Genomic DNA, 21,188 nt, shown 5'->3' with positions numbered 1-21,188 from the left:
TTGCTTTCTGTTTCTTTTGAAAACATATAGTCACGCCTCCAGCGCCCCAGCTCAAAACTGTAGTGTCATCTTTGTCTATTCTTTCTTGTCTCTGACACCTAGGCTTGGTTGTCCTCCCCACTTCCTTCTGTATGTGTCCTCTTCTCCCCATTCTTTCTGTCATCCTGCCAGTTCCAACTTTCCGCTCCTTCCCAGCAGGTTGCAGTTGCGATGTCTTTTTATTGGTTTTGTAACCTAGGCTGCTCTTCCCTCTCGAGCACATTTTGGGCACTACTTCATGGCTGCTCTGATGACATCACGTCCTGCCTCAGAGCCTCCCCTTGACTTCCCCCAAGCTTCCTCCCCAAGCTTCCCCCGTGACTACAGAGCAGGATCCAGGTTCTTTAGCCTGATCCTGCAGGACCACCTGCCTTTCTCTTAGGAACTTTTTTTTCCCCTTAGAATTGGCATTATCTGTACCTGATTCATTTTTTTAAAGCCCCCATAGACACAGGAGGGCTTCCCTTATGGCTCAGTTGGTAAAGAATCTGCCTGCAATGTGGAAGACCTGGGTTTGATCCCTGGGTTGGGAAGATCCCCTGGAGAAGGGAAAGGCTACCCACTCCAATATTCTGGCCTGGAGAATTCCATGGACATGACTGAGTGACTTTCACTATAGACACAGGAAACATTTAGTAGATACCTTTCAGCTGATGGCAAGATTTCCAGGTTGCCTAAGGTTGTCAGCTCAGTGAATGTAGCAAGCTGAGTCACTGTTAACTTTGAATGTACTTCCTGGAGGAAGGGCCAGGAAGAGGCCCTGTTCTGTGAGTTCGGTGCCAACACCATGCTGTCCCTTGACATATGTTGTTACTCCATTTCTTTTCATGCATCTGGATGAACCAACGGAAATTGTCATTTTGCACATTAAAAACTTTTATTAGGTAAGGACCAGAAGGCTCATTATCCTCTTACATGTAGTTAATCGTGGGTTCCATTTTTGGTGATATTAAAACCCTCCAGGTATTAGGTTGGCCAGAAAGTTCGTTCAGGTTAGTCTATAGCATCTTACGGGAAAACGTGAATGAACTTTTTGGCCAACCCCAATAGTTAACAGTATTCCTGTTCCCTGTGTCGTATGTCTTTGGAAACATCAGATAGGAAACTCAAACCTACTTCAGCCAATAGAGTCTGCCTTTCACGCTGAACTGGCCTACCCTCTGCTCGCATGAACATGCCATCAGGACTTGTTTTTCTTCTTGCAACAGGAAGGAGACAAGCGTATGAAACTTCAGAACATGGTCAAGTTCCCTTTGACCGGCCTGGACATGACACCTCACGTGGTTAAGCGAAGCCAGAGCAGCTGGAGTCTGCCATCCCACTGGTCTCCATGGAGACGGCCCTACGGACTCGGGAGGGACCCTGAGGACTACATCTATGACCTGTATGCCGTGTGCAATCATCATGGCACCATGCAAGGGGGGCACTACACAGGTCTGCAGCGCGAGAGGCCGGGCGCCTGTGCTGACGGTCCCCCGACGTGTTGTGCTTGCGACAGGGTGGCTGTGCTTCAGAACCTTGCTTTCTCTTCCAGCCGGAAGCGTGCCGACCACGAGGGCAGCTTTCACCTTCCAGCTCTCTGTTCCCTGGCCTCATCTGGTCAGGCTCTGACCCGAGCAGGGAGAGTGGTGGCCTGTGCAGAGGGGTGGCCTCATCTGGCTCACCCAGGACTTGCCTTCTTGACCTCACCTGCACAGCCCCGTTTAAGGTTCTGCTCTGCTTCCTTCAGGGCCTAGCATCTCCCTGATTTGGAGTGGCTGTGGACCACTTTTTTTTAATAGTGTCTTTAAAGTGACTTGTAAGGGTTTTTCTTTTTGCTTTGTGTTCAAATTAATTTTTTTTATTTGTCAAAGCAGTAGTGCTCGTCATGAAATTAGAGACTAGAAAGAGGCAAAAAGAATAGTGCCATCAACCCATGAGGATACCACTCCAAAATAATCCGTGAGATTATTACTCAGAAAATGGTGGTGGGAATTCCCTGGAGTCCAGTGATCAAGATTTTGCACTTCCACTGTAGGGGGTGAGGGTTCAGTCCCTGGTTGGGGCACTAAAGAGCCCACATGCTCTGTGGCATGGCCAAAAACTTTAAAAGAAAAAAAAAATATTTTTAGAAACTGTGATAAATAACACACAACAGAATTTTCCTTTTTAACTATTTTTAAGCATACGGATCCGGAGAAGGCAATGGCACCCCACTCCGGTACTCTTGCCTGGAAAATCCCATGGATGGCGGAGCCTGGTAGGCTGCAGTCCATGGGATCACTAGCAGTCGGACACGACTGAGCGACTTCACTTTCACTTTTCACTTTCATGCATTGGAGAGGGAAATGGCAACCCACTCCAGTGTTCTTGCCTGGAGAATCCTAGGGACGGGGGCGCCTGGTGGGCTGCCGTCTATGGGGTCGCACAGAGTCAGACATGACTGAAGTGACTTAGCAGCAAGCGTACAGTTCATTGTCATTAAGTTCATTCATATCTTCATGCAGTCATGACCACTGTCCATCTCGAATTTCTTTCATCTTCCCAAATTGAAACTCTGCATCCATTAAGCAGTAATTCCCTGTTGACCCCTCCCCCATCCCTGGCAGCCACCATTCTTTCTGTGAAACTGATTACTCTGGGTACCTAATGTAAGTGAATCATACAGTATTTGTCCTTTTGTGTCTGGCTTACTTCACTTAGCGTAATGTATTCAAGAGTCACCCGTGTTGTACTGTGTGTCAAAATGTCCTTTTTTAAGGCTGAATAATATCCCATTGTAAGTAGGCAACATTTCGATAAGTGGTGTTAACTTCCAGTGTTTTCTGTAAGTTTTGGCCGTTACGTTAGTGTGCTCTGTTCAGGTGAACCACTATGGAGCACCCCCTCTGTTTCTTGCTTGCCATGGGCCATAACATATCAGAGACATGTTGGAAATGAAAAAAATCTCAGCCTCTGTCTTCCAAGAGTGTAAACAAGTGGTTGGGACAGCGTAGGCACACGTAATATGAAAGAGCGGAAGTGTGTATTAGGTTCTGTGATTGAAGTGTGGACTGTGGGTAGAACGGGGGCCGGGAGAAGAGAGTGGCCAGAGCACCCCCTTCCTGGAGGGTCAGGGGAAGCTGCGATTAGTAACCTGCCACCTACACCCACGGGGCAGACACTTAACTTTTTGTAAACGTTATTTTTAATGACTGCAGGATATTCTGATGATGAACTCGAGTCTGATATATAACCATTACCTGTTGTTGAACACATACACTATTTCCGGTATTTAACTTTGAAGATGACACTGGTGAACATCTTTGTGCGTAGTCCCCTTTTCTGTGTGTTACTTCTGTATCTCTTTGAGATTGAGTCTCAGAAGTGGAGTGATGGGGTTCAGGGCATGCATGCATGCTGGGGAGGCCTGTATACTGGGGGCTTCTTGCCTGGACGTCTGTGTGTGGGGGGAACTTGATGTGTGGGTGGCCAGGACTCGGGTTTCTGCGTCCTTCCCACTCAGCCTGTTGGGCAGAAACACTTCTCTGGGACTTTGTTGCATCCTCAATTCAATGGTCTCCACCACGGGGCCCCAACAGGGTGCTGTTGGTTCGTAAACGTGGGGGGAGGTGGAGGAGGGTTGGCTCTGCCGGTTGGTCTTTCGGGCTTTCTGAGACTCCTCCCTGGCAGTTAGCCCATAACACGGTGAATGAGCCTGTCGGGTCCTAGACCCCCTCCTTGGCCTTGCACACTTCCTCTCTTACCTTGCTCTTCCTCCAGGAGGCAAGAGCTTGAGTGTGACTGGACACAGTCTTTTGTTCTTGAAACCCATTAAGTTCAAATTCTTTGAAAATATAGATGCTGCAAGCTGCAGTCACTTGTGAAAGGAATGATGGAACTTGGAGTGTATCTCAGTGGAGCACTTTGGATGGCCTCTACTTTGTCCTAGGAAGCACTTTCTAGGAGAAGAAGGAGATAGAGGATCTACTGAAAAATCTATTAAAGCCAGATTTTAATACTAGATTTTGTATCTTACATATTTTATATTTATATTCTATGGGAACCACTTTGTGTATCTAGTTGGATTTTTCCTCTTGGGGCATTCCTGGTCGTATCTCCATTCTTTGATACTAAGTCACAGAGTTATATACTCAGGGACTCTGAGAATTGAAAGGGACTTAGAGGGAATTTAATTTCATTCATTAGCTGGTGAAGTAATACCTTGTCCAGCATCCCTGGTTGGTGTTTGTGTAGCTTCAGCTTTGGTAAAGAATCTTCCATGTGGAAGACTGTTTCTCAGGAAAATATGGACAAGCATGTTGTGTGGTTTCTAGCTAGAAACTGTTGAGGAAATAGGACAATGCTAGCCTCATGTTGCTCTGTTTATGGAACAGACTGGAAAGTGCCTGGAAACTATAGCTATCTTGGAGGCAGTATAGTTAGTTAGAGGAGTGTGGGCTAGAAGCCAGACACATCTCCTAGCTCTGTGACGTTAGGTGAAGAACCTTATTCTAACCTGGTGGCCATGCAAGGGAGCTGAAAGTGCTCATGTCTGCTTCTTGGGGCCTGTTACCTAGGAGTGACTCAGGTATTTTCTGCATTTATTTCCCCTTTCCCATGCTTAGACGGTAAAGCGTCTGCCTACAATGCGGGAGACCTGGGCTCAATCCCTGGGTCAGGAAGACCTCCTGGAGAAGGAAATGGCAACCCACTCCAATATTCTTGCCTGGAAAATCCCATGGACGGAGAAGCCTGGTGGGCTATAGTCCATGGGGTCGCAAAGAGTCGGACACGACTGAGCAACTTGACTTTACTTACTTTACTTCCCATGCTTAGACCATACCACTGCTTTTCTCATAAGAACATTTAAGTACATGAGCATTGTTAAGTTAAAGATACCTTATTTCTGAGCTTTCACTTGAAATGTTTATTTTAATGTGTTCTTTATTTTGCACTGGTTCTACCTGTAGTTACATGGTATATGTATGGCTGACTTGTAATGATTCTAGAACAGTGCTGCTTAAACGATCTGCGATAAAGAACCTTTTAAAAGATTTCTTAAATCTTTTTAAAAATTTCCAATCCTTCGAGAGCCAGAACTTACGCAAAAACACAATAAAAACATCAGACTAGCATGAATGTTTTTAAATGCTTACCCCGTTTTGGTGCTTCTCTTTTGGACTGGCACCAGTCTGTGAGACACAATTTGCATAGCACTGGTCTAGAAAACAATTTAGAAAACAGTGCTGGGAAGAAAAGCACACAGAATTATTTTATAAATACATCATTAACCCATTGGTGAGCCCCTGAGAGTTTCCATGCTGTGGCTGAGGACAGAGCATCCCGAGGAGAAGCAGACTGGAGCTGGTACACGGTTGCTCTGCCACCTTCTCTCGGGCACGCTCCTCTGTACAATTTTCCTCCCACCCCTTCTCCCACTCCTGAACCGCATCCCCTCTCCAGCTGGGCCATAGCACATCAAGCCTGACCATGCCACTGACCAAACAGTTGCTATTTTACCAGCTCCATTTGCCCTTTCCCCTCTGGTTCCAGTGAGTCGACAGCTGCAGACGCCTTCCTACCCTGCAGTCATAGATTCTTCACCTGCTCTTCTTTGTTGGCACCTGTCTGGTGTAGCCCTGCCTCGCCTGGTCCCTTTCATCTCCTCCGAGTCCATACTTACCCAGTGGTTGTGGCCTATAAAGGCTGTCACTCCTGGTGCCACTCGGGGACCTTATGTGTCCTGCCCCCTGGGGCTCTACTGAGTCTGTTCCGGCATTCAGCCAAATATTGTAGCACTCATTTATGTTCACCCCAGTAAGTTAGAAAGTACTGATAATGCATACAGCTTTCCGGATCAAGCTTATCACACTCCCTGATCGATTCACAGCACAGTAAGCTATGTCTGTCTGTCCTTGCTGGTGCTTCAACGCTCTTGATTCTTATCTCAGGCTTAGAATTTGATCTGGAGCGAAGGCCACATGCATTCATGAGCCCCCGTTCTCAGTTTGCCGGGGGACTTCCATGAGGCACCGTTTTGCTGCCTCTGAGGGAGGCAGGGTAGGGTGGGGGTCTAAGAACAAGCTCGAGGACTAGATAATTCTGAAATGAACTCGGCCCCCTGCTTTACCAGCTGTGTGGCCTTGGGCAGGCTGGTTAATCATTTTGAGCCTATTTTGAGTAAAATGGGAGTAATAATAGAACAAATTTCATAGGATCAAATGAGATACATAACAAGTGTTAAACAAGTATTAGCTGCTGCTATTATTAATATCATTATTTCTAGTTCCTGAAACACTAAAAGGTTACAGTATCCTTAAAAGAGAGCTGCTCAGTCCTGGCACATTAGTGCGTTTGCTGGTGACTCTTCGTTGTGGGGCTGTCCTGTGCACGGTAGCATGTTTAGCAGCAGCCCTGGTCTCTACCCCCGACTCATCACTAGTATCCTACTACCTGCCCTGCCGCCCCCCAAGTTGTGACAGTCAAAAATGTCTCCGTTCATTACCAGGTGTCCCCTGGGGCAAAGTCATCTCTGGTTGAAAGCCATTGGTTTAACTAAATACTCATTTTCTAAGATTAAGTAGAATTTCATCCATTTGGAATAGGTTGGAATTTCGTGAAACATCTTGCCTGTGTATGATTTGGAATTTGGCGCTTTTTTTTTTTTAACCCTTTCTCTGCATTACTACCTGCGACCTTAAAAAGTTACTGAATTATGTGAGGCAAGGAAACAGTGTCTGTGGGTGGAGTGGAGTGGCCAGGGTGGCCACCCCAGTGTTGACGGCTGGTGGGCTCTCTTTGGCAGCGTTCTGCAAGAACTCCGTGGATGGTCTCTGGTACTGCTTCGACGACAGTGACGTGCAGCAGCTGTCGGAAGATGAGGTCTGCACGCAGACGGCATACATCCTCTTCTACCAGAGGCGAACAGCTATACCGTCGTGGTCGGCCAACAGCTCGGTGGCGGGTAAGGCCATTCCACCCCGGGGGCGGTTTTTCTGAGAACAGAAGGTGGTGCTTGATGATCCAGAGGACTTCTCCAGAAGGTCCTCTGATTCTGCTGGTTGGATCAGGTTAATGGTCACATTTGCATTTAATCTGGAAGGCAGAATGGTTGCAGTCAAGGAAACGGGGCTGGAATGTGCGAGCAGCTGTGAACCAGGAGTTGCCATGGAGGTGGAGTGGAGCCCGGCTCAGAGCACGCTCGTGTGTTTACTTGTGGAGTCAGTGAGTGAGGGAGCTGAGGAGCACTGCCAGGCGCTCGCACAGTAGAGGGACCAAGCGATTTGGAAGCAGAACCAGACTTGACTTTGCCACCCCTTGCTCGGGTTATCTTGGAGCATGTCCCATCTAAACCACGCATTTGTCAGCCGTAACATGGGTGTAATAATGCTACGTGTCTCATGAGGTCATTGTGTCCAGCAGATCAGGTGAACTTGGGTTAAAGCCCTTTGCAAAGGGTAAAGCACCGTTACAAATTATTCTTTTTTTCCAGTAAAATTGGCCTGTTCTGTTAGGGGAAGGATTGAAGGCTGTAATAATCTTAGAGGGCTTGGGTTTAGTTTGAGGAGATCTACTCTGTTGTGTTAAACAAACACAAGAACCAGTATCCACACTTGATGTAGCCACACACAATCCAAACGGGGAGAAGGCATCTTAATGCCACGTTGCAGTTGAGAGAATAGGACAGAGTTGTGGGATGTGGCTCTGTGTGATCACTTATTCATCCCTGCGCCCCTCGAAGCTTGTGAGGGATCAGCCGGAAGCCGCTCAAAGGAAGCATCGCTGAGGCAGAGAGACCCCTGGTGCATCGCACCCCACGCAGTACAGCACTCAGTCTGTAGCTGCTCTCTTCGTTCACAGAAGGCGGGAACTCCAGGGCTCTAGTGGCGTCCCGCAGTGCTTTCCAGAGTCTGAGATGTGCTCGGACCTGACACCCCCTTGAGGTCTCCTCGAGATAGTCATGCTGCTGCACGCTCTCCATCTCAGAAGTGGCTTCTGTAGTCCTAACTCATATTTAAGGGCCTTCCTGGAACAGACAAGACAGAACGGCACGTGGCCCTGTGTGTGTGTGCTTGCTTGTTGTATATTAATACTGTGGTTTAAATGATTTAAAAATTTCACCAAAGGCCAAGAAAGTAACAGGACACCACTGCTTGCTTTCGTCTCTCTGTCTGGAGTATTACTGCAGGTGCTTAGGACGCTGCCTGGGCTGTCGTGCTCAGTAAACATGTATAGGGTGGATGGAAGGTATGAACAGTTGTGTCTGTTCATTCTGTTGCCGGCACTTAAGACTTTGCTTTATGAAGTGTCCGTCCCTGTACTTGGATTTTACAGCTGTGGACGTGAGTGGGAGTCTGCCCTCTTTTTCATCCTCACAGGGGGCATTCGAGTGGGCATGGTGTGGGGTCTGGGAGTTAGCACTGGCCCAGCAATGAAGTCCCTGGGCTTCTGGCCTGACCTCGGCGCCCGCTTCCTTTCCTGCAGGCTCCACGAGTTCCTCCTTGTGCGAACACTGGGTGAGCCGACTCCCGGGGAGCAAGCAAGCCAGCGTGACCTCTGCGGCTTCCTCCAGACGCACCTCCCTGGCCTCGCTGTCGGAGTCCGTGGAGATGACCGGGGAGAGGAGTGAGGACGACGGTGGGTCTGGGTTTCGGTGAAGATTTCCGAAACAGTGGCTCGTGGACATGCACACAGGCTCCCTCGTGTTGGGGAGCCAAGTCCCAAGAAGGAGGTGGGGGACATAAAAGTGGGCGACAGTGAGGGGCCTGCATGGCTGTGGTCACCGTCGTACGGGACCTTTTATATCACTGGCCCTTTTGCTTTTCCTCTGGGATCCAGGACTTTTTCCTTCCACTTTGTCGTTTTTCACTTTTAAAGTGTAAACGTGGAGGCTAGAGCTTTAACTCTATACAGTAACTGGTACAGTTTAATCAAAGTGCTTTTTAAACTCTTCGGAGTAGCTGTAAGGGGACTCAGCGGGCTTGCGATTTGCTGAGGGTTTTGCGGGAGGCTGCCTGGGGATGAGCTGCTATGCGGGGCCTGGTGTGGGAGCGCCTGACTTGCTCGGCCTCTCACCTTCCCTCCACGCTGCCTCCCTGGAGGGACTTGTGGTGCGTGCTTGGGGAGTGCAGGAGCAGCTAGAACAGAAGCCGCTGCCTTTGCATAAAGCTGTTTGGGGGAATTTTGGAAACAGTCACAGTATGCAAGCTTGGCAAAGCTGATAAAAATTGAGCTATGGTGTTTTTGCCTTCAGCTCCCGCTGGACTAGTGGCAACACAGCCCTCCGCTCCACCCGGGACCCCAAGCTGGGGGGAGGCGATGAGGCAGCTGGAGTCCTGAGCGTTGGGAGGGGGAGAGAGTGAGCTCAGCCTCTGTGGGATACCACGAGCCCGGTGACTCACCCCGCAGGCCTCAGTCAGTGTGTGGGCTGCATTTCCATCGCTTCTGGTAAACTGCCTGCTAGTGGTGATGGTTAACCTGAACACAAACTTCAGGAAGGAAACAGGAGTCGGGAGGAAGGCCCGACGTGGAGAGCTCCGTCTCACCTCCAGCTCTGCCCCTTCTTCCGACTGTTGCGTCGTCTTCTGTAGCGTAAGAGTCTTGGGCTGTAACCACCAAGCTCCTGGCTGGCACTCCTGACATTTTGTGAAAAACTGGCAGTGCCCCTTGGCTTGTTTATTATTTGGAGGTGGTTTTCAGCAAAGCCTTTAAACTTCGAGCTCACTGTTGTTTGAACAGGGAGCCTAGATATGGTTTGCGCCCAGTCTGTTTTAAATGGTGGAGTTGGGGGAATCGATATCCTCTGCAGGGTCATCATCATACAGTCGTGCTGGGTGGTGCCCATGGACCAGGGCCTGTCGCTCAGGGTCTCATCCAGACGGAGTTGTATTAATACCACAGCTCCAGTAGCAAGCGTGTGGAGAATTTCATTTAGAATATTTTCTTTGGAAGTTCAAAGTCACTTACTGCTCTAATCATGAATATTTTTCTTGAAAGTTTTAAGGCACTCAGGGTAGAAGCGTGTTGTCTCTAGTTCCTTCCACTGATGGCTTTCACAGTCAGCGATCACAGGCCCGCCTGCCTGTGATGCTGAGCTGGGGGAAGGGCTTGTGGTTCTGGTGCTGGCTCTGCCCCTAGTTACCTGTGTGGTCATGGGCACGGGCCTCGCTGCTGTGGGCCCCAGTGTCCTTAGTGAGATGAAGAAGCCGTAAATGAAGTAGCTCACGTTTATTGAGCAGTGTGCAATGTCAGGTACCTTGCCGGGCACAGGACTTTGAAGATTTTATTTCATTCTCCTAGTAGCTCTGTGAGTTACAAGGGTCAGGAAATTATGGCTCACAGGCCAAAATATGGCCCCTGTCTTTATTTGTTAACAAAAACAAGTTTTGTTGGAACACAGCCATGCCTGTTTGTTTATTTGTTGCCTGTGGCTGCTTTTGCACTAAGGTGACAGAGTTGAACAGCTGCCCCACAAAGCCTAAAATATTTACTGTCTTGGCCGTTAGAGGAAAAGTCTGCTGAGCCCTGATGTTGAGAAAGAAGGTGCTTTGCTGGTCCCCAAGTTAGAATGCCCCTATTTTATAGGTAAAGGCTCAGAAAAGTTAAAATCACGTGATTACTCACTGACCCCAGACGCGCTGGCTCTGCAGGTCATGCTCCCGTCACCCCCTGAGGCCGGCCTTCCTTTGCTCTGTAGATGTTACTAGCGCATCTTGTTGGCTTGGCTTAACGGTAATCTCTTTGCTGCATTCAGGAGGCTTCTCGACTCGTCCGTTCGTGAGAAGTGTCCAGCGCCAGAGCTTGTCATCCAGACCGTCTGTCACCAGCCCCTTGGCCGTCAGTGAAAATTGCATGCGGCCTTCCTGGTCCCTGTCTGCCAAGCTGCAGATGCGCTCCAGTTCCCCTTCCCGCTTCTCAGGGGACTCTCCGATTCACACCTCTGCGTCCACCCTGGAGAAGATCGGGGAGGCCGTGGATGACAAGGTCTCCATCTCCTGCTTCGGTAGCTTGAGGAACCTGTCCAGCAGCCACCAGGACTCGAGCGACAGTCACAGTCGGCGGGAGCACAAGGCTGTGGGCCGGGCCCCTCTGGCCGTCATGGAAGGTGTGTTCAGAGACGAGTCGGACGCCCGCAAGTTGAACTCCAGTGTGGCGGACACACAGAGCAGAAGCTCAGCACATGGGGATCACTTGCCCCCCGTCTCTGATCCATTTGATAACAATAACCAGATTGCTTATGTGGATCAGAGCGATTCTGTAGACAGCTCTCCCGTCAAAGAGGTGAAATCCCCAAGCCACCCAGGCTCCCTTGCAAAGAAACCAGAGAGCACAACCAAGAGATCCCCCAGCGCCAAAGGCGCTTCTGAGCCAGAGCGAAGCTTGCGGAAGGGGAGACCAGCCTTGGCCAGCCAGGAGTCCTCTCTTTCCAGTACGTCCCCTTCTTCTCCCGTTCCCGTGAAAGTGTCCGTAAAGCCCTCCCGCTCCCGAAGCAAAGCCGATTCTTCCTCCAGGGCCAGTGGACGGCATTCCTCCCCTGCCCCTGCCCCAAAGAAGGAGTCCTCCCCCAAGTCCCACGAGTCTGTGTCATCCCCTTTGCTCCAGAAGCAGAAGTCGGCTTCTTCCCTCGCTTATACTGCTTCCTCCACGTCTGCCAAGAAAGCCTCAGGCCCCGCCCCGAGGGGCCCCTTCCCTCCTGGGAAGAGCAGGACTTCAGACAGGAGCTTAAGCCGAGAGGGCTCCAGACAGAGCCTGGTTTCCGACAGGGCCAGCGTCACCTCCAGCTCCAAACCCAACTCCCCGCGCGTGAGCCAGGCCAGGGCCGGGGACGGCAGGGCGGACAGCAGGCACGTGCGGAGCTCCTCCATGGCCAGCCTGCGCTCCCCCAGCACGAGCGTGAGGGCCGGCCTGAAGAGGGACAGCAAGTCCGAGGACAAGGGGCTGTCCTTCTTCAAGTCGGCCTTGAGACAGAAGGAGACCCGGCGGTCGACGGATCTGGGCAAGACCGCCTTGCTGTCCAAGAAGGCGGGCGGGGGCTCTGTCAAGTCGGTCTGTAAGAGCGCGGGGGATGACAAGGCAGAGAAAGGCTCCCAGGCGCCAGGCTCCCAGCAGCCAAATGCCATTGCAGTTGGGAAAGAGCCGCTTGCCTCCAAGGACCCCGCTTCTGCTAAACATTCCCTGCTGTCCGCTCGCAAGTCCAAGACTTCCCAGCTTGATTCTGCAGCGCCCTTGTCTCCTGGGTGCAGGCAGTCTGCTGAGAAATCCTCCAAAAAGTTACCTTCTAGCATGCAAACCTCTGCACGGCCTTCTCAGAAACCTCAGTGATACTTCTGCAGTCCAAGTGTTTTATCTGTAAAGATGTTAATTTATTTAGAACCTCTTCCCTCCCACCAAAGCCCTTTATGCTTCTGTTTTGTATTTTTTGAGGGTCATGTGCCTGCCATGTGTGTGTGTGTTTGTGTGTGTGTGTTTGTGTGGTGTGTGCGCGCGCGTGTGTGTATGTGGAAGAATTCAATTGCAAATTGTTAAAAGCGTCGCCTTACTCTGCCATTGAACCAAATAACAGCCATAGGCAAAGCATTGACACCAAGCTAACTGAAATAATTATAGATGATACCCTGGATGGTCCCTTTAGTAACTGTACATATTTCTTTCTAGAGAACTCTTAACGACTTTCATTGGACACTAGGGATTTGAAACCTGTGAAACCAGTTAAGCTATCACTAGTGTGCTCTGTAGAAGGATGAATTACTTGACTCTCGTTTCACCTGAGCGGAATTTGTCGTCAACTGTGGATTGTCATGTGGCACCAGGAACTCTTATAAACTGTGACACTTAACAGTGAAATAAACCGAGGGAAAAACTGTCGCTTTCTGCACTTTGGCCCCATCTTACCAGTCTTTGTCAAGGGCAATATTTTAACACTAATGTTTCTCAGGTATATACTCAGCTAGTGTAGGACGGTTGCGCATCCGTGAAAGGATCAAAGAAGGTGGCCTGTGGGTTGCTGTCATTTCTCCTACTGCCACAGAGAGGTTTTAGAGGTAGAAATGAAGTCTTTCACCACCTTCCTATCTGCAAAGACGTGCGTTGCCATAAGCTGTCTTGACCTGTGGGATGTGTTCTAAGAGGTGGCAAGTCGGATAGCCAGAAAGCCAGTCACTAGTAGTTAAAATTTTTTTTTCCCCTTGTAAATTTGCTCACTAAGGTCACTGGGGTTTTGAAATGGACTAGAGAAAATTCCTGGAAAAAAAGAAATGAATTCTAGACTGGATGCATAAATCTGTGCCATTTCCTTCTCTGGTGTTGCTTTTTTTCCTGTGTTAGAAATTGAAAGCTCCATGCTGCCCCAAGAACTCACACCCATGTTTCCTCGTCTTGTAACTTGGAGAGGAAAGAAGTTGCCTGATGCCAGCAGCCAGTGATGGTATTTTCGAGCGATGTGTGACCGTGTTATGTGCATAATGTCTGCCTGTCAGGCTTCACTGGGATTGTTTTTCAGGAATGCATTTATTTCTTCTTTGTGCTGGAGATGTAGTGAAACTCACAAGCAGGATGGAGCCTGCTTCATCTGGCATTGTCAGTGAAAATTGCGTTTCTTGTTTAGAGAAAAAGGGAACCTCAAGAAATTCACAGATAAGCAAGATATGTATATAGATTATTTCAAGCTTTTAGGAGGTGTTCTGTGATTTTTAGTTGTTTTTTTTTTTTTTTCCCATTTTTTAAAAATGTCGAAGAGAGTCATGGTTCTGATTCTCTTTGAATAGCATTTGTCACTTTGCTGTGAAATACAGCATGCTAAGTTTATATGCGTTTACATATTAACTTTTTTTTTTTTTTTTTTAAGTCATGGACTCTTCAGGTTCTTCCTGAACACCTTGTACACAGATCCATTTATATAATCTCCCTTTTCAGTATTGCCGTGTGTGAAGTAACTAGAACGTACATTACATGCATAGCTATGGATTCTGCACTGGCCTGTTTTTCTTTTTTCCCCTTTCTTTGCTATGAATACCTCTAAGGAAATGCTTCTAGTAGGTTGCTTTATTTTGCTGCTAATTTGAGCACGAGCAGGTTAACCTGTAAGTCTGGAGGCCATGTGCGTTGAGGGTAAGCTGGAATTGTAGACCCCTGCGACGTTTAAGACAACACATCTGGCCTTGTGAGAGTTAGGCTAGTGCTCCGTGAAATCCACTTACTCTGAGCCTGTTGTGCTTGATCCTGACTCCACCACTCTGCCAGGAGTCCTCATCTCACCGTGCAGGCGTCTGGCTCCCCAGAGCAGCCTCACTTACCCTGCCGGGCTGTGACTGCCTTCCATCTTGATCTTGTTGCTTCGAGCAGCACATTGATAGCTCCATCAGTGCTTAGCCACTGTGAGTTTTCCAGTATCACTTTGATTTCCTAAAAAGATTGCACCAGATGTGGGGTTGTCACTATCTGGAATTGAGTGTTTGTCTAATTTGAACCTCTCATCTTTATTTAATAGGTAAATCTCATTTGAAATCTTTTATCTGAAGCTCTGAAACAGTCTCAGAATCATAGTTGGACTACTCAGTGTTTTAATAACACTTTTTTGGGGGGAGAGGTGGGGAATATAAACAGTTAAGCATTAACAGAATGTAATTTAATTTTCCCAGTGGTAAATATTTTTATTCCGGAGTTCTCCAAGAATGGATTTTCTGTTGGTTTAGTGTCTTTATAATAAAAAAAACCCCAAATCTATGAAGTATATTAAAGTTCCATGGGATCTAGAATAAACTTTGCATATCTATAAACTGTATGTCTATGGAATTTAGTTCTTGTTTCAGATTTTAATGGTAAAAAAAATCAGGAAGTATGGCACTGTCTAGGCATCTTGGTAAGCAATGAAAATTTCATCCTTAGTTATTAGGTTGCAACCTTTAAGCCACAGAAAAAGGATGTTTTGCCCAAAAGTTTGGAGATGCTCTTTGTGGTGTGAAGTATCTTATAGAAAAATTACACTTGGTTCAGTTCAGTTCTTTGGTGGAGTTAGGGACTTGGTGTTCTGTTTTTTCTCTTCTCAGTGATGTTTGGCACAGTGAGCTTATATGTGTTTTGGGGTTAAAAATCATCTGCTGACGATGGTAGACCTGGGTTCCTGGTTGACAACCAGGTGGGCCCGATTAGAGCAGCCGTATTTCCTGATAGGCACAAAATAACCATCAACAGTAGTGTTGCATCTGTAATGTGTGTTTGCTTTTTAAAACCTTTATTCTTGATTTCTTTTCCTGTGAACATCGGGTGTGCGGAGTCTTCGTCATTCCTTCCAACAGCCCTACACCTTGCCTTTGTAACCCCTAATGCAGTGTGGAAGCACAAAGAGACTGTTAAGCTCGTGGCACCTCAAGACCATCTCCCACCTTTTCTGTGTATCTTCTCATCCTAAAAGCAGCCTAACTGAAAGTAAGTAGTGCTCCACTGGACCAATAGAAATGGGTGCGGGGGTGTTTGTGGTGTAGCAAAATACTGTTATTGTCTATGAGGCTGCCCCGACCTCTTCTGTAATCCTTCTTTCATCATTCATTCCGCAAACATTCGTTGAGGGCCTGCTTTGCTTGTAAAGGCAAGCTGAGAGCTTCGGGAGTTCGCTGTAGCTGAGGAGCCCTGGGAGCACAGCTGATGAACCAGGGGTGCCAGTCCTCCCAAGCAGAAAGATCAAGTGGATCCTGGTGATCGGCTGAGGCCTGTGGGCCTCTTGAACAAGTCTGTTCTGTTCTGGAAACCAAAAGTGCCCTTCTTCATCTTTAGAGATACTTTACTGTCACATCCTCTGTTTCAGACTGTGCTGTCTCTACTACTTAGAGGTTGGAAATCCGATCTGAAGTCACTCTTCTTTAGAATTTGGTCATTTGCATTTGTGTGTGGTGGATGTGGGGATTTCTGTGGGTGGGTGGGGAGAAAAATGGTCATCCCTCTAAAATAACCTATCATGAAGAAAACAGGACAGAATGTAAAGGAAACAGAAGTGGCAGCCTTTACAAAAAAAGGAACAGAAGAGCTGTGAACAAAGCTCATTTATTTCAAATAAACGTGTTTTAAAAAGTAGATTGACATCCGACGTTAAATTTCGTTCTGACAAATTACTGAGCAGCTGGAGATACTGTTTTCCTGTGTAGGTTATAATTATTGGATGCAAAGATTATTAGTGTTTCCAGGTTGGATTTTTGAGATAGTATGCAAATCACAAGCACAGTTTCAATAAAACGTATTCTATGAGGCACACTGAACTTTGTATTATTTGGAATTGAGAAGAGCAGAAGTTGCTGACAAACCAGTGCCTATATCATAAACATAAACATAAACACAAAAAATAGCTGTTACTGTGCAGGCTGTCTGTCTTCAATTTCTTAAAGGGTAATGTTATTGCTAACTCCATATTTTCGGGGGAAATCCCATGCTTTTATTCAAATGAACAGTCCATACTGCCTTTTGATCAACTCTCAAAGTGTTTTTGCATCTGCATTTTGAGCATGACCAATCATTTTTTTCCCCCAAGTAATGGAAATAATTTTGCATGGCCTCCGTCTAACCCAGAAAGCATGCTCTTACTACCTATGCAAACAACTAAGAAAAAATACAGACTACTTACACTCAATGTAAGTTTGAAAAAAAAAGACATCTCTTAGATTATGGAGCTTTATTTTTGGATTTGTAATTCTATAATCAGTATTGAAAAGCATGAATGTGATTTTTTGTTTTGCTTTGCATGTGCTTCTCTTTGCCAATTTTTTTTTTTTTAATCATTGGCAAGATTGTGTGTAAAATAGGTATTTTGCAAGCAGGAGTGGAAATGGGTGTGTTGAACACACAGTGGTTTATATACTGTATTTAGCCAGAAGACTTTCCTAAAGTATTTTGTTCTAAAAATAACCTGCCATTTTCTATAGATCTTAATTTTTTATATCTTCTAGGGTTCTATCGTGGTCACAAGGAAAGAATGTGACTTCTAACAGTGCTAACAATTTTCAGACACTTTTGTAGAGACTTAGAGCTGTTCTGGAAAGCTTTGGCGCTTTCCCCACCACTGGTCACAATGAGACTGAGCTGTGAGGTGTACAGGAGCGTCCACAGTGGGTTAGGTTCTAGAGCTGCTCACAGTCATCTAAGACTGGTGTTTCCCAGTTGAGGGAGAAGGGAGATCCAGACTTGGGAGGCCTTTTTCAGATCTCACGTACTCTCCCGAATTCCATCAAGCCTCTTGTGAAGAACATGTCTGAGGTTCGGATACCCAGCGCTCACTAGAATCGTCTGGGGAACTTTAAAATGCCTCAGTCCCACTCCTCAGCTTTTGATCTAATTAGTGTAGTGGCAGGTCCCAGGAGCTACCATCAATATATTTAAAGCTCTGAAGTGTTTCTGATTTGCAGAATTGAGAAGCACTGTGATACACCTTCCCTTTGCTGAGAACTCTGGCGAGAATCACTGCCATGTGAAGTACTCACAAATGACTCAGAGTCCTCTGTTGCTTTGGAGAGACAAGGGAAAAAAAAAAAAAGAGTTACTGATAACTTCCTGTTTGAGATAAGGGGGGGGTGCCTTTCTGATGTGAGGAGCTCGGAGCATCGTGTGCCTCAGCCCTTGCGTCTGGTGGGAGCTGGGGGTCTTTAGTTCACTGGACCAGTTGGTGTCCCGTGGGGCTTGCCTCCTTCCCACAGCCTCTCCGCCGGAGGCCACAGCAGGGCCAGACCTTGGCAGGGAGCAGGACGGTCACTCTGAGTTAGAAAATGCTAAAGTAAAGCCTCCAGTGGCTTTGCAAAACCTGTCCCTGATTCTGATAGACCGTGGTCACCTGTTATAGTAGCAAACCCGAGGCTGCTGCCCAATTTCCTATTAAGGAATATTTAGCTCACTCTCTTACTATCCAGAAGGTAGTTTCAGGATTTTTTTTTTTTTTTTTTTTTTAATGAATGTGAAGCATTTTATTTGGGTTTTTTTGGGGGGTGGATGGGTGAGTAACCCTCAGTATTTTTTTCATGTAACTAAAAAAATGAATATGCATCCAAAAATTTGGCAGTACATGTTACCTACGGAGGCGAATGAAATTTAGTTTTAATCTGTGGTGAGCTGAATGCACTATGAATATATTCAAAATAAGCTGCTGTGCTTCTCAGGTGGTTTCTTCCTGTTAAGCATGATGCTGCCTACAGAAAAAGAAAACACAGTTTACTGGAGGTTTTCAACATTTCAAGGAATAAGTTAGAAGTGAAAACCCAAGTTGGAGATGCTCCTTTAGAAAGGCTGCGCTGAGCAGTGATGCCTGTTGTAATGATGAAAATGCAGTATGAACCCCCTAGGTGCTATTCCACATGCTGAGCGGTCATTATACCAGATGGGGAAGCCGTTACTGTGTTTCTGGAGCTGAAGTTCTCGTTGTAGGCCTTTCCAATATGCATTTATGTTCCCTTTGGTTTTGCTCACCAACTGTGCCTCTCACCACTGGTTAAAATTGAATTCAAGCCCCATTACAAAAGTAGTTTCTTGATTGAACTCTTAAGTTTTTACAGTGGAATTTCTATAGTTGTCTTAAAAGCTGCATGTCATATCACTGTATAACAAAATGCTTCGGTGGTGGTCATGCACCATTCATAGTGATTTGTGGATGATTTTCTTTTTTAGTTGTACAGTAATATGGAAGGCAGGATGTCTTTCCTTGAGGCTGGAAACGTGTATCACACATTTTAAATTATTTTAGAACAAGTGCATGACATGTGTCACTGACTTCTGTTATTTATTTGTATGTTTTATTATTCAAAGTGTATGCACTTTTAAGAAACAAAATTTATATTTTTATGTTCAAAATGTTTTATTTCTGGAACAGCAGTTGATTATATAGTATACAGTTGGAATTTAAGAGAAAAGTGGAAAAATGTAATGAAATATAATAAATTTATTACATGATGCCCTCTTCAAGCCATATTCCTCTTTCTCCCCTTGCCAACCTCCATATTTTTGGTGTTAACTTTTTTTTTTTTGGTGTTAACTAACTTTGGAAATTAAACAGGTACTTGTACTACGCTGATGTATACAAAATGCTTTAAAGTTGTAGTATTAAGTGAAAACATGTTACAGAAGGATACATACATTTTGTAAGTAACATTTTAAAGCAAAAAAAAAAAAATCACATCCATGCTTATTTAATCTTCATAACCAAGAGTAAATGCAGCCATTTTCTTCAAGAGGCAGTTTTTCCTGGGCCATGGAAGTAGATAAAAACTCACATTTTAACTCAATTCCAGTGGGCTTTCAAACTTTTGTATTATTTCTCTCTTGTACCAAGATTTTATGATGGGAGGCAACAGCGGTATAAAAGGAACCATCTTTTCTGGACCCTCTTGCCCCTGATACCTTCTTTTTCAGCCATCCTGTTGTGGTAAAAATGCCCAGGTGGCAAAGATTTTGCCACCTCTCAGGATGACTCCCTATTGAGGATGTCACATCACTTATGACCACTTGGGGGCACTAGAGATCACCATTATCAAAGGTGTTTTACAAGTCCGTCCTTCAAGTTCATAGCCTATGTGGGAATGCTTATTCGATATGAGTTGAGGAGCATTGTAAGTGGACAGGGATTTCAGTTTAGATAAGTACCATCAGCCATCATTTTTCCTAACAATTGTTGGATACAGACCACAGGACAGATCTTATTTTCCTATGGCACAGCATTATGGTTTAGGGTTAGGGTGGGGAGGCTGTTCCTAACCAAGGATGAGTGAACCATAAAACCTGAAGTACAGCACCATAAACCTAATTTTAACTGGTGAGATTGCGCTTTAGGTTGTAGGGGAGAATGTAACCATGAGTACACGGATCATTTGAGAGGCGTCTTTATGTCTGAAAATGTTCATGTGTTGTAAAATACATAGATGCCATAGTCATTTTAATAATAAGGCAAGTATTGAAAGATCACTGTCTCCTTAGAATTTGGAAGATGATTTTCAAATATTTGAATGATCAGTATCTCCCCACATGTTTCCCTTCTGTGTCGGTCTTCCTGGAAGAAGCAAAGGCCTGATAAATTCCCTCTCCCTGGCCCACGTATTCCTGTGGGTCCCGTGACTGATTCCAGGTCACTGTCACTCCACAGGGTGTGGCTTGAAGCCACCCTCCACCCCTCAGCCCCCAGGATGCCGTTTCTCCTTCCCTGGCACCTCCTGAATTCTCCCAGGTGGACATCTTGGGTTTTCTTTTTGTGGTTCTGTTCTCTGTCTGAGACGGGTTATCTGGTAGGCGTGCCCTCTGGGTGGTTTGGGTCTTACTCATTTAGAACCCTCTGCAGCTCAGTCCTGACTTGGCCTGGCCTCAGCCGTGTTTCTCACCCCCTTCCCACATTTTCGCACAGAGGACCAGAGCTCTCCTTTCCCAGACAGGTTTTTGCCTGATGCTGTGTAACCCATCAGCTTAGTACCCTGTTTCTTAGCATGTGCAGGAGGCTGACAATAGTTTGACTTGCTGTTTGGATTTAAAACAGCTCAGTTTTTCTTTAAGAAAGTGGGAAGACAACATGAGTGAAACCAGTGTTGCGGTCAGAATTGGGCTTCCCTGCTGCCGGCAGGCTCTCCTGTAGCTTTCCTTGGTTTAGGAAGATTTCACAGAGGCCCACAGTGTACAGATCCAGTTCCCAGGACAGAGGGGCGTTGTATCAGAGTACTCATCTCCAGAGGGCAGGGAAGGGAAGGCACGGGGTGGGCGATGATGCTGTGTGGTCAGCGCCAGCCTCAGGATTCCAGATCCATAAAAGGGTGTGTTGGGGAAAGCACCCGTTTAATTGTCTGATTCAAAATTAAAGTCCAAGCTTCCCTGGTGGCTCAGATGGTAAAGAGTATGCCTGCAGTGTGGGAGACCCAGGTTCGATTCCTGGGTCGGGAAGATCCCTTGGAGAAGGAAACGGCAAACCACTCCAGTATTCTTGCCTGGAAAATCCCATGGACGGAGGAGCCTGGCAGTCTACAGCCCATGGGGTCCCAAAGGGTCGGGCACAACTGAGTGACTTCACTTTCACTTTTCTTTGTTTAACAACACCTCCTGTCTGTCTGGAGATAGGACCGTTCTCCGAGGAACTCTGTCTAGTCGGGGTCAGGTTGGTGGATAGATAATGATCTCAGCGTATGCTTTCTGCTTCTCCTCCTTCAAGGCACCTCCACATTCTCACCCCATCTCCACCCACTTCC

The 21,188-nt window shown here is 46.7% G+C and overlaps 1 protein-coding gene across 6 annotated transcripts in view; it reads left to right on the top strand.

Moving 5' to 3' along the window:
• The window catches only part of USP31 (ubiquitin specific peptidase 31), an 83,867-nt gene extending 64,949 nt beyond the window's left edge, over positions 1 to 18,918 (top strand). For all 6 annotated transcript variants that reach the window (XM_055562430.1, XM_055562433.1, XM_055562432.1 and 3 more), the window contains 4 exons: positions 1,248 to 1,473; positions 6,806 to 6,964; positions 8,485 to 8,637; positions 10,754 to 18,918. In XM_055562430.1, coding sequence (XP_055418405.1) covers positions 1,248 to 1,473; positions 6,806 to 6,964; positions 8,485 to 8,637; positions 10,754 to 12,321 — 2,106 coding nt within the window. In that variant the 3' untranslated portion in view covers positions 12,322 to 18,918. The remainder of the gene's footprint in view (positions 1 to 1,247; positions 1,474 to 6,805; positions 6,965 to 8,484; positions 8,638 to 10,753) is intronic.
• The last annotated feature ends 2,270 nt before the right edge of the window (positions 18,919 to 21,188 follow it).

This window comes from Bubalus kerabau, chromosome 23 (genome assembly GCF_029407905.1).
Source record: "Bubalus kerabau isolate K-KA32 ecotype Philippines breed swamp buffalo chromosome 23, PCC_UOA_SB_1v2, whole genome shotgun sequence".
NCBI classification, from domain to species: Eukaryota; Metazoa; Chordata; class Mammalia; order Artiodactyla; family Bovidae; genus Bubalus; species Bubalus kerabau.
Note: the sequence above shows the minus strand (reverse complement) of the source record. Positions and strands in the feature narration are given on the sequence as shown.